General features: G+C 42.3%; 1 protein-coding gene across 1 annotated transcript in view; it reads left to right on the forward strand.

The window, feature by feature from the left end:
• DSTYK (dual serine/threonine and tyrosine protein kinase) overlaps positions 1-13,686 on the forward strand; it is a gene marked incomplete at its 5' end in the record, with an annotated part of 17,323 nt that extends 3,637 nt beyond the window's left edge. The window contains 11 exons of the mRNA XM_010162440.1: positions 3,325-3,988; positions 6,480-6,754; positions 7,137-7,220; positions 8,356-8,532; positions 8,813-8,942; positions 9,183-9,339; positions 10,090-10,222; positions 10,419-10,532; positions 11,024-11,138; positions 12,228-12,362; positions 13,390-13,686. Coding sequence (XP_010160742.1) covers positions 3,325-3,988; positions 6,480-6,754; positions 7,137-7,220; positions 8,356-8,532; positions 8,813-8,942; positions 9,183-9,339; positions 10,090-10,222; positions 10,419-10,532; positions 11,024-11,138; positions 12,228-12,362; positions 13,390-13,577 — 2,172 coding nt within the window. The remainder of the gene's footprint in view (positions 1-3,324; positions 3,989-6,479; positions 6,755-7,136; positions 7,221-8,355; positions 8,533-8,812; positions 8,943-9,182; positions 9,340-10,089; positions 10,223-10,418; positions 10,533-11,023; positions 11,139-12,227; positions 12,363-13,389) is intronic.
• Between the last annotated feature and the right edge of the window lie 530 nt (positions 13,687-14,216).

The following is a 14,216-nucleotide window of genomic DNA, read 5'->3' on the forward strand; positions in this document are numbered from 1 at the left end:
ATTTTCAGCTGCTCTGACAAAGCTGGAAAATGAATGAAGAAATACAAGATGGTTCCATGAGCTCTAACAGGGAATCAAATTGGTTTGGGTTTATTGTTGCATTTCTTCAAGTACTATAGCAGTGATTCAGGTTGTATGGATTAGTAGTTGTTAGAAGTAGCAAAGAATGTGCTCAAGTACCTATTGGGTGGTTATTTTAATGTGCATCCTGCTTAAAATTTGGAAGGACTGGCCCTGTTCTCCTTCTTGAGAGTGTTTTTAATGTGTTTGGTTGAGGTATTAATACAGAAAAGTGAAAAGCTTTCACGTTGGCTGAGACGCTTCCTTCCATGTAGCATCAGTTTGGGCTATGCTGAGGTGATCCTGCCATGTACCACCATCAAACACCTGAAGTCATCTTCATCTTTCCCTTTATGCTGGCATAACTGAACATGGAAGACACTGAAGATGCCAGCACCATGAAATTATTCTTCCACCTATATGAAACCTCTTCTCTATTTCTAGTTTTGCTCGCTTAGTGATATATCTTTCACAGGGGAAGAGTTCATGGTCACAAAAAGAGCATTGCTTCTCAGACATGTGTACACCTCCCAGGCTTTCTAGGGCTGGTCCTTCCAGCAAAGGTAAAACAAAACTCCCTGATGAAGTTGGGGTTCAGAGTCATTGCACAAAATCAAAGCAATTATGTCCTGTAAAGGGCAGTGGTGTTTGCTGGAGACCAGAGATGTAGTTCAGTTTTCTTACCTGGGATTCTTTCTAGATTAGAGTTACTGAACTTCTGACTCAGATCCCCATGGAAACAGAATAAACTGGAAAGATTTTAGAAAAACTGGGGGGAAATGTGTGTTTAAAAAAAAAAAAAGGTTCTATGTAGAATCTAGGGCTATATACATACCTGAGATTAACAGGGAGGCATTGAAATTAGATCACATGTAATAAATGCAGTAACTGTCAGACTTCAGTGATTCACAGACTATTCTTGGAAGGCAGAGTATTCAAATTGGCTTAGAAAAAGACTGAGCTACTCCCTCAATCATAATGTGCTCGGTAGGAGTTTCACTAAAAACCTGACTAAATTGAGTTAGCTTCTCAGCACCTCAGGTAACTAAGCAAACAGTGGTTAAACTGCCCGAAGCCCAGCAAAATAGGACAAGGTCCTCTTGGGTTGGAGCAAATAAATTCTTTTTAACTGATTTGGAAATAAGGAATTATCTGTTGACTTAGTAAAATGGCACACTCTGGTCCCTGAATGCATTTAGTGAGACTCCACTTGTCTCACTGTAGGTGAGGAAACCTACATGCTCCTGGATTTTCATTTTTGGTCTCGGATATGGGATGCAGTGGTCATCCTGGCATTGCAAGTCTGAATCCATACATGAATATCTAGTGTGTCTGCATGGCTTTCTCTTTTAAACTGTCTTCTTTGCATTGCTGCTGACAGTGCCTCTGCCTCGTACTTGAAGTGGAAGAGCTGTAACTCTGATATTTGCCTCCCTGATGTCAGATTGCTAAGTGGGAGGCTTTGATATTTTAAAAAGGGCCTTTTAGTTAAAGAAGAGATGAATGAAGTTACTTGACAGCAATTTCATGCTTACAGCTCTGTCAGAAGGGTTCAAGTGTGTTTATATCAGTGTGACCTTGTGAGAACCAGATTGAAAATTTTAGGAATCCAGTGTGAGTCATAGGTGTTCCCCATAGAGGAAGACTTGATCCCTAATAGTATGAAGCTGCTTAAACTTCTGTAGGACACTTTAAAAAACAAAATGAAACAAAGAAATGTTGTTTAATGCTCTTTGGAAAAGCCTGAGGGGCCTCTACAGAAACAGAAGGCCCAGTTGCTCACACTGTACTCTGTATTGGGTTGTCTGTGTTGGTTTTCTCCCTGTCTCCTAGAGACAGCACTGGCTTCCTCCTTTGTTTACAGCCACTGGCGTTGAGTCATCCGTCCTGGTGAATATTGTGGCACTGCACATCCCATTCTGCTCAACTTCCTGTGCATCAGACAGGTTTGAGTTCAGCACCTGGGAGTCCCACAGCAGTAATGACTTCCTCTTAGCTCTAAGAGAGTGCTCAAGTCTTTCATTTTTCTGATGGAGAAAAATGATTTAAGATTTCTTAATTATTGCCCCCTGTTATGAGTCGGGAAGGTGGCACTTAAATTCTCTCTTCAGCTCAAAGCCTTTGACATTTTAATTCCTTATTTATTCCACCTGAAGGGGCTACAAGAAAGCTGGGGAAGGACTTTTCATAAGGGCAACTAATGACAAGACAAGGGGAAATGGGTTTAAACTGAAAGAGGGCAGGTTTAGATTAGATATTAGGAAGAAGTTCTTCACTGTGAGGGTGGTCAGACACTGGAACAGGTTGCCCAAGGAAGTTGTGGCTGCTCCTCCCTGGAAGTGTTCAAGGCCAGGTTGGATGAGGCTTTGAGCAACCTGGTCTAGTGGAAGGTGTCCCTGCTGATGGCAGGGGGGTTGGAACTGGATGAGCTTTAAGGTCCATTCCAATCCAAACCATTCTATGATTCTATGATTTTAGTAGAGCAATAGATGCAATTCTAACACTGTTCTTGCACATCCAGAGGTGAACCTTGTCTCCTTGGAAAGGAAGGAAGCAGATTTCAGAACTGACCTCTTTTTTTTGTAGGGTTAGTAAGGAGTGGTGTCAGCAGGAGCATATGACCAAAGGAGTGAAACTCTGTGCAGTAAGAAAATAAAATAAATCTCTTAGGTTTTGGTTGGATTTAAAGAAAGTCATAACTAAGCTTGTCACAACCTCCTGTTCCTCCTTGTCTGTCCTTTGGCTGTGAACTCTTTGTAACTGGTTATTGCCTTTGTTTTGGCAGCAGTGGCCAGTGTAGTACTTTCTACTGTTGGAAGCAACATGGAAAACTGACAGGATGAATATCTCCTCAAAGAGCTGCAGACCTGATAAACATCAATGGGAGGTTGAGAGTGTGTTTACTGGGAGAGGCTGTTGCAAAATGGGGCAGCTATAAGCTAAAGAATAACAGCTATTCTGTGAGAGCACTTGCCTGGGAGACTTGTTTGGAGTTTTGGTCTGAACTAGGTTAAAACTGGAAGGCTCTTGGTACAAAACAAGAGTTTGGAGGCAGTGAGCACTAATGTGTCTCTGGCCACATCCCTGTGATCAGCCTGATGCTACAGTGTGATGTGAGACTCCTTAGCTGTTCTAAAGGGTCTGAATGTTTCTGGTTTTGCACTTTGTGAGTGAATTCTGGTGCGTTTTTTGGCTGTATCAGTTTTTTTAAAGAATCTATACAAACCTTTTATTGTTTTTTTGTTTTACTTCCTCACTTGCTAGGAAGTGGATGTTGTGGTAGCACCATGTCGTGGATTCCAGTCTACTGAAGCCACCTTGGGAGAGTATGTAAACCAAGTCTTACCTGTTGTCATCTTTGCAATCAGCGAGGCTGAACTTTCCTCATCAGATGAGAATGAACTGCGTGAAATCAAAGAGAAATTCTCTTTGCCCATTTTCTTCTTCAAAGTGCCAGAGTCGGGGGTTGAGCTGATCTCTCCTAAAAAAACTGATAACGAAAAGTCTTCCCTTTACTGTCAACTGATGGACTTGGAATACCTGAGTACCAACCACTGCAGCTGTGGGGCACCTGGGCCTGATGCTGATGCCCAAAGCATGTTGGTGGAGCAGTTTGAGAAGCTCCGTCTCCTAAGCACTTTTTCCAGGCAGGTGCTTCAGAAGCATCTCGTGGAAGCAGCTACCAGTTTAAATGAGGTGCACTGCCGCTGCCTCAACATCTTCATCAATCAGGCTTTCGACATGCAGAGAGACCTGCAGATCACTCCCAAGAGGCTGGAGTACACCCGCAAGAAGGAGAATGAACTCTACGAGTCTCTGATGAACATTGCCAACCGCAAACAAGAGGAGATGAAGGACATGATCATCGAGACTCTTGGCAATATGAAAGAGGAGCTCTTGGAGGACGCTGCTAATATGGAATTCAAAGGTAACTACTGGCAGGAGAGTAACGGGAATGAAGAGGTTCAGGGCTTTGAAGGAAAGTGGTGAAGTAACATTTGTCATCTGCTAAGGGATGGTTGAATGGCAGTTTGGACAAGTGACTTTGCAGGCAAATTCAGAACTAATACAGACAGGATTTTTCTGTAGTATCTCTTGGGTAAAAAGCACTGTCCTTAAATGAGAGGCCTGACCATATTAAGTCTTCATTTCTTATAAATCACACTTTTTTTTTCCCCTCAAAGTTTGCTGCACAGTTCTAGGTTAGGGTATTTTACTTCTCTGCTTTAATTCCCTGTTCTGCTGAAGAAGAAAATAACTCTCTCAACTTTGCCTCAGTGGATGTGTTGAGACTTGGGAATAAATCTATCCTAAGGAAAAAACCAAAGTTGTTTGAGTTTTAGCAGTGAAGGCTTGATTTGTACTTTCTGCTTGATTTCTTTGTCTGAGAGAGGTTTGCATAAGACTTCTGGGTATAGAACCTCCTAAAATGAAATCCTTCTGGGTAGGTAAGGTTTTCCTTTTAAAACCAAAAAAAATCAACACAACATATTGTGCTCCTGAGGTCTGTGCTTGGCATTTAGTGTGTGTTTTTTTTGGGAAATGTGAGAATTCTTACTACAACTTCTAGTACCAGAACTTCCAGGAACACACAAGCTGGAAGCGTAGAGAAGGGTGTGTAACCTGCACAGGGTGAGAGGCCGTCCAGATTCTGTCTGCAGGAGCACGTGGTCTGCCATAAACATCAAAGTCAGGACTTGTAGTTTGATACTCCACGACTAAGCAGAGGTTTACTGCAATAATAATTTCTGTTCTAAAGAAATGCAGTTCACTGGGCTGATGGGGAAAGATTTTTCTATATAAAATAAAATCAGAAATAACTCTAGGCTATTGGTTTAGATTAAATTATTTTTTGTGAATTGAGTGCTCTTCTGAGGCATGAGAGAGGCCACAACTGAAGATAATTTTGTTTGTCTTGACTTATTCCTCCCAATTTCAATCTGGAGTGTTACCTCCTGGGACGAAGAGGAGAAATGATGGATTATATTTAATCCTGCATGTTAGGATCTTAATCTTTTTGCTTCTGCAGGTGGGAAATGGATCTTTCCTGTTTCTTGAAATGATTGCTTTGTAGTGCCCACACAAAATGTAGTCATCACAAAGAGCTTGTTTTAATTACAACAGAACCTATTTGTATGCTGCAAAAAACGCCATCAAACTAGCACACACTGATGGTGTAGTGAGTGTGTTAATTCCACCTGGTTAGGGTTGCTGTTGCTCCATTATCAGCACAGGTAATTATTCCTGTATTCTGCCTGTCCCACCCTTTATAGAGCTGGAGCTCTGTAGTGCCTGAGTTCAGAATTCTGTCTGTGCAGGTGTATGTTTAGGGACAGCACAAGATAAAACACCTGCAGTAAATATGTGTATATGTTTATTTGCACAGCAAATGCCACTTAGAGTGTAGCATCTTGTTGGCTATCAGTATTTGAAGTAATATCCTAAAAGAAGGAAGGTGTGAGAAGCTAATGCCATCTGCTGATCACTGGATTTGTTTTAAGTAGGCTAGACTGTTGTTGGACAGAATCCAGAGACAAGGTTTTCAGCTCCTGCTGGTAATATAGTATTGCTCAGAGTGTTACAGGGCGTGAGCAGTGGTTACTCAGTGTTTGTTAAAAATACTAATTGACAATCAACCTTTACATGGTCCCAGGAAAAAAAAAAGTCATGTAACTGATGTGACTGTTATATCACTTTCTTCATAACATTCAACATCCAGGAGTACTTATGGGTTGCAGCATGTCCTGCAAGGATTTCCTGATCTGTACTTCTTTGGATAGAAAGACAGCTTTGTGCTTCTGCCCTTTAGTTCTTGTGATGATGGTTGACTTGTCATCACTCCATGGTTGGAGTGTAACCAGTAGTAGGTACAGGCTGCTCGTATAGAGTCTGTGAGGTGTGAAGAGTTGAGTATCCTGTGAGTTTAAACACTAGTGAATTGAAGCCAACATCAGAATATTTTCTACCTTGGTCAGATGTGATTTTTAGCTCCCTAGAAACTGGAGTCACCAGATGTGCATTCCTGGAGCTACTCTAATGCTTTATAACTTTCTATCACAGAATAATACCACATTACTCAAGGTCTGTACAATTGGGTTTGGGTCCCCTGTAAAACTGGCATTGTAGCATTAGGCACACAGACTGGCCAAAATTTAATGCGTTGCAATAGTCAGTATATGTCTTCTTCTGTTCCTCATGGGTCTTTGTATGACTTAGAAGCACTGTTGGCTTCAGGTTATGTCATCTGGGTCTAAAATAATGAACCTCTGAAGGAGCAAAATAGCGTAGGAGCGTTTGGAGCAGAAGCTGGCTGGGCTGGGGCTGGGCTTTGCAAAACACTTACAGCAGCTCTCAGCAGCCATCGTTGCAACAGTGATATGTTGAATATAAAATATGCCTCTTTCTTCTCTTTTGTGCAGATATCATCATTCCTGAGAACGGGGAGCCTGTTAGTTCCAAGGACATAAAGTGTTGTATTAAGCAAATTCAGGAACTGATTATTTCTCGATTAAACCAAGCAGTTGCCAACAAGCTAATTAGTTCGGTGGACTACCTGCGAGAGAGCTTTGTAGGGACTCTGGAGAGATGTCTGAAGAGCCTGGAGGAGTCTTGGGAGGTTTCAGTACATCCTGCAAGGAGTGTGGAGAAGTCAAAGGATGTTTCTGTACACATCACAAGCAATTATCTCAAACAGGTATGGTGGCTTAAATGGCTGTCTGGAATATCCTTAATAATTATCTTTACCCTGATCCAGCAAGGGTGGGAGGAGACTGAGATGCTCAGTGAAATGAGAGGAACACAGCTCTGGAGTATGTGTGGGTCTGGTGTCATTAAGGGAGGTGCTAAAACTGGGGAAGAGTCACATAAATGCCTAGTACTTACCTTTCCTAAATCTGTATATAGTAATCAGCTTGCAGATTACAATAGAAACACTTATGAGTTTAATACAATAAATGAATTAAACCAAGAGAATCATGGAATATCCCATATAGTGTTTCATTTTCAGAGTTTAGCATATTTTATAGTGGCTATAGCTTGCAAAGTTCCCATACTTTCATCTTTCCCCTGCTTTCCAGATACTAAATGCAGCCTATCATGTTGAAGTCACTTTCCACTCTGGCTCAACAGTAACCAGGATGCTGTGGGAACAGATCAAACAGGTATGGGCATCTTTAGCATTTATTTCTAGTATGTGTCACTGTACGTGGAGCAAAGAATAATGTGAATACTCACAGCTGCTCTCTAAATTTTGACTCTGGCCACATGCATTGGAAAGCTGTTGCTTCTCCACCCAGCACTAAGGCTTGTGTGCATAGTTTATTCCTGGGGATGATGGTATTTAATTTAAAGCAAATACTCTCTTTAGTGTTTTTGTTCTGTTCTGAAACAGAAAAGGAATGATGATCAACATTTTGAAACTCTTGTTGTTTATGTTTTGGGTGACTGGCTGTTTATTTGGGTTTGGGGGTTTCTTGTGGGTGTTTTGTTTGTTTGTTTTGCAGTGTATCTTGATTCAGGTCAGTTCACTCTTCTCCCTCCAGAGCAGACCAGATTTCCTCAGGTCTTTGCTTTAAATTTGTCTGCTAAAGCATTTATCTTTCTGAAAGTCCTCCTCAGAGCTGCTGATGACCTTTACAGCCTTCTCCCTCTTGAGATTCCTTGTATGATGGGTGAGAGGAATATGAGTTTTTCCCACATAGGTGCAGTGCAGACTGAGTGGTAGCCACCCTTCAGATTCCTCCTTCAGCCTGGGAGAAGGATCCAGGCTGGCTGTGCAGCAGCTGGATTTCTGTGGCTCCTAATTAAGGGTGGGGCAGGCAATCTTAATCACCCAGCAATTTAAGGGAAGTGGTGTGTACTGACACCTTGGATTTCCGCACCTTAACAGTGTCTGTGTCCAGCAAAAAGCTGCTTCGCTGTAGCTTTAACCAGTTCAGGAACATCTCTTGTGAGTCTCTGTGTTACTGCTGATGCTGCCTGCTCTTTCAGCCTACAAGCTGCACCACAGCTGTGTGGTTTGTCAGGTGTTCTTGGTCAGATGTGAATGGGTGATTGGCTTATAGGGATGAACTAAGCAGGTATTCAGAAAAATCAAATCTCCTCTTTAGTGCATGTGTGCAACAATGTTGTGATCAACACCTCTAAATTGTTAATAGTTACTATAAGGTCATTATTTAGCCCAATTCTATGTGCAGATGACTGTGCATTATTACAGGGTCTAAGCACTCTGAGTAAATTGACTGACCCTTTGCTTTTTTTGTGCTTGTGCCTTAATTCTGTTTCCTATTTTCCTAGATAATCCAGCGGATTACCTGGGTCAGCCCACCTGCCATCACCAGTGACTGGAAGAGGAAGGTTGCTCAGGATGCTATCGAGAGCCTCAGCGCATCCAAGTTAGCCAAGAGCATTTGCAGCCAGTTCCGGACCAGGCTAAACAGTTCCCATGAAGCTTTTGCAGCATCTCTGCGACAGGTGTGTGAAGTTGTTAAGAAGGAGGTCTTGTTTTGTACATTGCCACTTACAGAAAGAGGATTTTTAATTGCAGAGCTAGCTAAAAGAGCAGCTCGTGCAGTTAATGCTGCCATTCTGTACACAGAGGTGACAGAACTGACGTGTCTTAATACAGCATCCAGTTTTTACACTAAGCATGCTTTCAGGAGGATCTCTACTCAATTGTGCAAGGCCCTCAACCTCATTACATTAGGCCTTCAAACCAGGCAGGATTACAGTGTTTATGTGATATCTCTTGTAGTTAGAAGATGGCCATTCTGGCAGGCTGGAGAAAACAGAAGACCTGTGGCTGAAGGTGCGGAAGGATCATGCTCCTCGGCTGGCACGACTCTCGCTGGAGAGCAGGTCCCTCCAGGATGTGCTGTTACATGGTGAGCATTGTGCTTGCTGTTCTCTGTATTATCTTCTGCTCCCTCTTTCTGAAGCAGTCAGTGGGTGTAAAGGAGTAGGAGGGATGTTTTGCTTTTCACTCAGCTACTTCAGTGAGTCTCCAGCTGACACATACCGAGTACCTTGAAATGTGCAGCTGCTGGCCTGTGAAGAGCTCTGGAGACTATGGGAAGAAATAAACATGTTTTAATGTCTGAATAAATGGATGTTGTGCTTTACAGGCAAACCAAAGTTGGGCCGTGAGCTGGGCCGAGGACAGTATGGTGTGGTCTATCTGTGTGACAGCTGGGGAGGGCATTTCCCATGTGCACTGAAATCTGTTGTTCCTCCAGATGAGAAGCACTGGAACGACCTTGCACTTGAGTTTCACTATATGAGGTGTGTATTGTAAGCACTTTTCTCATTCCACATTGATCTCCTTAACTTCACTGCTGCAAACAAAATTATATTTGCATTAGGATAGGCAGAACCTTGTTTGCTCTACTTCTACTCTGCAGTCGGTGACCTGACCTCAGGAAATGCCAAGCTGCCATTTCTAGCAAAGGCAAGACAGCTTGCCAGTGCCACTGCAAAAACGTAACAGCCACAGAATGGTAGGCAGACATGCTCCTTCCTGTCTTAAACTGATTCTCTGGTGTCTGTGCTGTTCAAATGCTTGCTATTTTGCAGAGTAAATTAGAATTAATAGAGAATGATAGCAAACAGCTCTCCCCTGATTTTTGGTGTTGAATCATCCCTCCTTTCCCAATCTGTCTTTGTCCTCTCTGAAATCACAAAAGAAAATGATGGGTCTACACTGCAGAAGAAGAGTGTGTTTCCAGTAAAGAGCTGCAGGCGGGTGCTGCAGTACAGAGAGCTGAAATAATACAGGATTTCTTTGGTACTATAACCTTGATAGGCTTTCTTGAGTTTAATTGGATCAGACAGCTGTATATTTTTTATGATCCTCAGAAGTGTGGCTTGCTGTGAATTTTTACTGTACGGCACACGGTGTAGGTGTCCCTTACTATTGTACTAAAGCTGCAGCCATTGGGCATTGTTCCATTGTTGCTTTCCACGGTGAGGCTTGGCCTGGGGTGGAGGGAAGGATATAAAAATAACTAAGTCTCTACGCTGAACTCTCTCTAGGTCTCTGCAGACACATGAGCGGCTCGTACATCTCCATGGTTCTGTGATAGATTATGGCTATGGAGGAGGCTCCAGCATTGCTGTCTTGCTGATAATGGAACGGTTGCACAGAGACCTCTATACAGGACTAAAGGTAACAACAATCTGTGTGTCTATATGTATATAAGGTTTTTTATATATACATTAAAAAAATACGCAGCTAAAGATCTATTAATCTGTAAAACAAAGCTAGAATTGCTTAGTTTTCAGTGGTTTTGGGGAAATAAGAGTAAGCAAAAGTAACTTCTATTTGTAAGGATTAAATTTGTGGGGTTTTTTTTGTTCTTCAGGCTGGCCTAGAATTAGAAACACGATTACAGATTGCCTTGGATGTAGTTGAAGGAATCCGTTATCTTCACAGTCAGGGACTCGTGCACCGGGATATCAAACTTAAAAATGTCTTGGTAAGAAAAACTTTTGTATCTGGCTAATCCTGAAGTCTTATGAGGCCCTTTTAGTGGGAGGGAGAGGCGTAATATAACTGAAATAATAGCTTTTTTCATACAGGATCTTTCAACTTGTGGTATTGCTAGCCACAACCAGCCTTGCAGTGAGGTTTCCCTAACTCATTTTCAGGCAGAAAGCCTTAGGGAAAGGGAGCAGTAAAGGGACTTCTCTTGAAGGCAGAGAGAGTGAGCTACAAGTAGGACTTCCAGTTCCCAGTTCTATTAAACCCCAGCCACACCCTGTATTACAGAAGACAAGTGAAGGCATGTCTTACTACTGAGCTTAATTAGGTTAGTGTCCAAGAGCAGCCAAGTAATCAGAGAAGCTTACTTAAGAGCAAGTGCCCAACCCTTCAAACATAAACAGAGTTTAAAGCCTTAATTTGAAAATGCAATGCTAAAACTGAGAAGTAGGGTTACCAGCTGCCTGTGTCTGAATTCTTCTACAGCTTGACAAAAAGAATCGAGCCAAAATCACTGACTTGGGGTTCTGCAAACCAGAAGCCATGATGTCTGGCAGTATTGTAGGCACGCCCATTCATATGGCTCCTGAGCTTTTTACAGGTATGCTTGTTGATTGAATCCACTACTGTCTCTGGCTTGAATTTTGAAGACATTGAATCAATATCTCAACTTGCTGAAGAGGGAAAAATAATTAAAAGAAATCAGAAGACTATGTGCTTGCAATGCATAGTATGTACTTTCTCCTTTATTTTAAGTCTCAGTTTTAAATCTTTCTTTACTTGAAAGAGAACTGTAGAATTCATAAGGTTTGAAGTGATTAATACTCTTACAATTGGAAAGTTAAATTATTAGTTATTAGGAAGCTGGAAATCTTTGGCTTTCATAGGAAAATACTTCAGAAAGGTTCCCCTGCTTTTTGTATAGATACCAAGTAAGGGATTTCCAAGCTGTTACTAACATGTGGAGTTAGTGTTCAAATTCACTATGTGTTGTGCTTCTGGCAGGTGCTCTCTCTAAGCCTTTTTCCAGAGCAAGCATCTTACAGTAGCACTTAGAGGTCCATGCTACATTTACCAGGATCCTTTTGGTCTCCCTGAGATACTGTCCCTGCAAGATCACAATCAAATTGAGACAACCCTATTTGTTATTATTCAGTTGGTTCTCACTCCTAACAGGGAAATACTCATGACTGTCAGGCTAGACCTTGATCTTAGAGGTGAGCATTGGCTTAGCCCTTATGCATTTACCCTGCTCAATCTTTTCTTACTCAGTGGGTGAACTTGCTATAAATGAGTAATTGCCAAACTTCTGGCTTGAGAAGCTGGTGTTAGCTCTGTCAGACTCCTGGGCAGCAGAGCCCCACTGAACTGATAGTCTTACCAATGTTTAAGTCTCTGAAATACACCTGAGCACCTGTATCTACAATGGTCCATGAACCTCAGCTTGGGAACTGCTGGTACAGGTCCAGTGTGTAAATCCTCTGAGAATTGGAAGGTCTTAACATTTATCCCTCCACCTTTGGCAGTGATTCCTGATGTGTTACTAGGCTTCATACAAGTCTTGCCTTCTGGCAATGAAGTGGTGGTTTTAATTTGAGGAAGTGGAACACTGAAATTAGTTTTCAGACTGCTTGGAGTCCAGTGATGAAGACGTTGTTTGCCCTGCTGATCAAATATATTTTTGTCACAGGAAAGTATGATAACTCAGTGGATGTTTATGCATTTGGCATTCTGTTTTGGTACATTTGTTCGGGACATGTGAAGTTACCAGAGGCTTTTGAGAGATGTGCAAGCAAAGATCACCTTTGGAACAATGTGAGAAGAGGTATAAATGGCTTATTTGACCTCTACTGGTTGCTACTTTACGCTTGAATAAAACTTGAGAGGAGATGAGGAAATACCCTTTTTTAACTGAAAGGTGAAAATACAAGTTGTATTGCTTCACTGACAGTCTAAAGAGTGACATTTATCTAGTTCAACCTGGACACATTCTGCTGAAAATCAAACTAAAACTAGCAGGGATAGAAGGCAGCTGACAATTTAACCACCACCTTGCCATAGTGTGATAGGAGCTGTGCTAGCACACAGCTTAAACCATGCAGAGTAGTACAACGTGTCCGATGTAAACCAGATCCCAGAACCAGCCAGGCATGATCCCCTAAAGAATGTTTAATCCCTTGCAATTTCTGGAGGCCATGGAGGTCTGTACATTCAGGTGCTTAATATGCAGCATGCTGGGGAAGCTGTCACTGATGGGCTGGATGTTGAGTAAAAAACTAATAGTTTTTCCTCAACATATAAACTTACTCGTATGCCTGTGTAGGTTTAGTGTAGCACAGTGTTTAGTGGTAGCTCAATCCTTCATGCTGTGTCATGGTATCAGAATGCTTTACTACTTTGTGTCCTTAGTTCCTGTCCATATAATCTTTCCCTTTATCATGTGAAAAAGATTAACTCAGATGAGTGAGTCTTGTATTTGAGCAGAAGGCTGCACTCACTGCTTGTTCTCATGTGAGACTTGCTCCCAAAGGCACCATTATGAGTAGATGTGTGGGGGGGAGACTTGTGGTTTTTTTTTTTATAGAGGAGGGTACTCATTTTGCTCCCAAGTAGTTGTAAAGAGGAAGCTCCAGTGAAACTAAATGTGTTGGCCACATCCTCAGTCTCCTGAGTGACTTTAGTGACACTCCCAAAGAAGTCTCAGCAGCATTGCTGAAATATAAACCTTTATCAAGAGCATTACACCCCAGACAATCCACTTTGGTCACTTCAGCCTGCACCAAAGAGCATCAGACAGTTTCTCTCTGATCTGAGGTGTACTGATGGTAACCAGGTCTCTCTCCATTTTCCAGGAGTTCGCCCTGAGCGTCTTCCTGTGTTTGATGAGGAATGCTGGCAGCTGATGGAAGCCTGCTGGGATGGAGACTCCTCCCAGCGCCCTCTCTTGGGGATCGTTCAACCTATGCTGCAGGGGATCATGGACAGGCTCTGCAAGTCAAGCTCTGAGCACCCAAATAAAGGGTTGGATGACTCTACTTGAAAAAAGAAGCACAGAAGAATTTTTAATTGTGGGAGAATTCTGAACCCCTAACTCTGCAGATGGCTTCTTCAGATGTAGCTCTTTGTGGCTAACGTGAGTGGGACAGGTAATAGCAACCAGAAGATTGCTCATAGAGGTGAGACCTCAGGGATGTTCCATCTTGAATAGCGGCCAGAGAAGTCTCCCCTGGTACATCCCATTGATGCTAGTTACCCCGCTGCAGCTTTTATTATGGAGTTGTGCAAATAAGATAGAAAATCCACACCCTTGAACTTGAACTGAAATGGATTTTTGTCAATCCCACACCAACACCAATCCAAGAAAAGCATCTTGTGTGTTCCAGGTAGCGTCTGTGTTGCTAGGAGTTGATCATGACAGTCTTTACTCGGTGAAGTAAAAACTTTTCCCCTTAACTGATGGTCCACATGTAACTATCCCAGTCACTTACCGATTGGCACCAATTACAGTGCAGTCGGAGAGGAAAGAGAAAGCAGAGGCTCTAGGCTGGCAAGTGTTTAGAAGCTAAGAGCATCTATCTGTATTAGCTTCTTGCAACACTCCAAATGTTTACATTGACAGGAGCAAAGCTTCCATGTTTTACCTAAGGGGGTTTATCTACTGTTCCACTGCAGTGCAAAT

The sequence above is a fragment of the Antrostomus carolinensis genome, unplaced genomic scaffold, assembly GCF_000700745.2.
Source record: "Antrostomus carolinensis isolate BGI_N321 unplaced genomic scaffold, ASM70074v2 scaffold45692, whole genome shotgun sequence".
Taxonomy (NCBI): domain Eukaryota; kingdom Metazoa; phylum Chordata; class Aves; order Caprimulgiformes; family Caprimulgidae; genus Antrostomus; species Antrostomus carolinensis.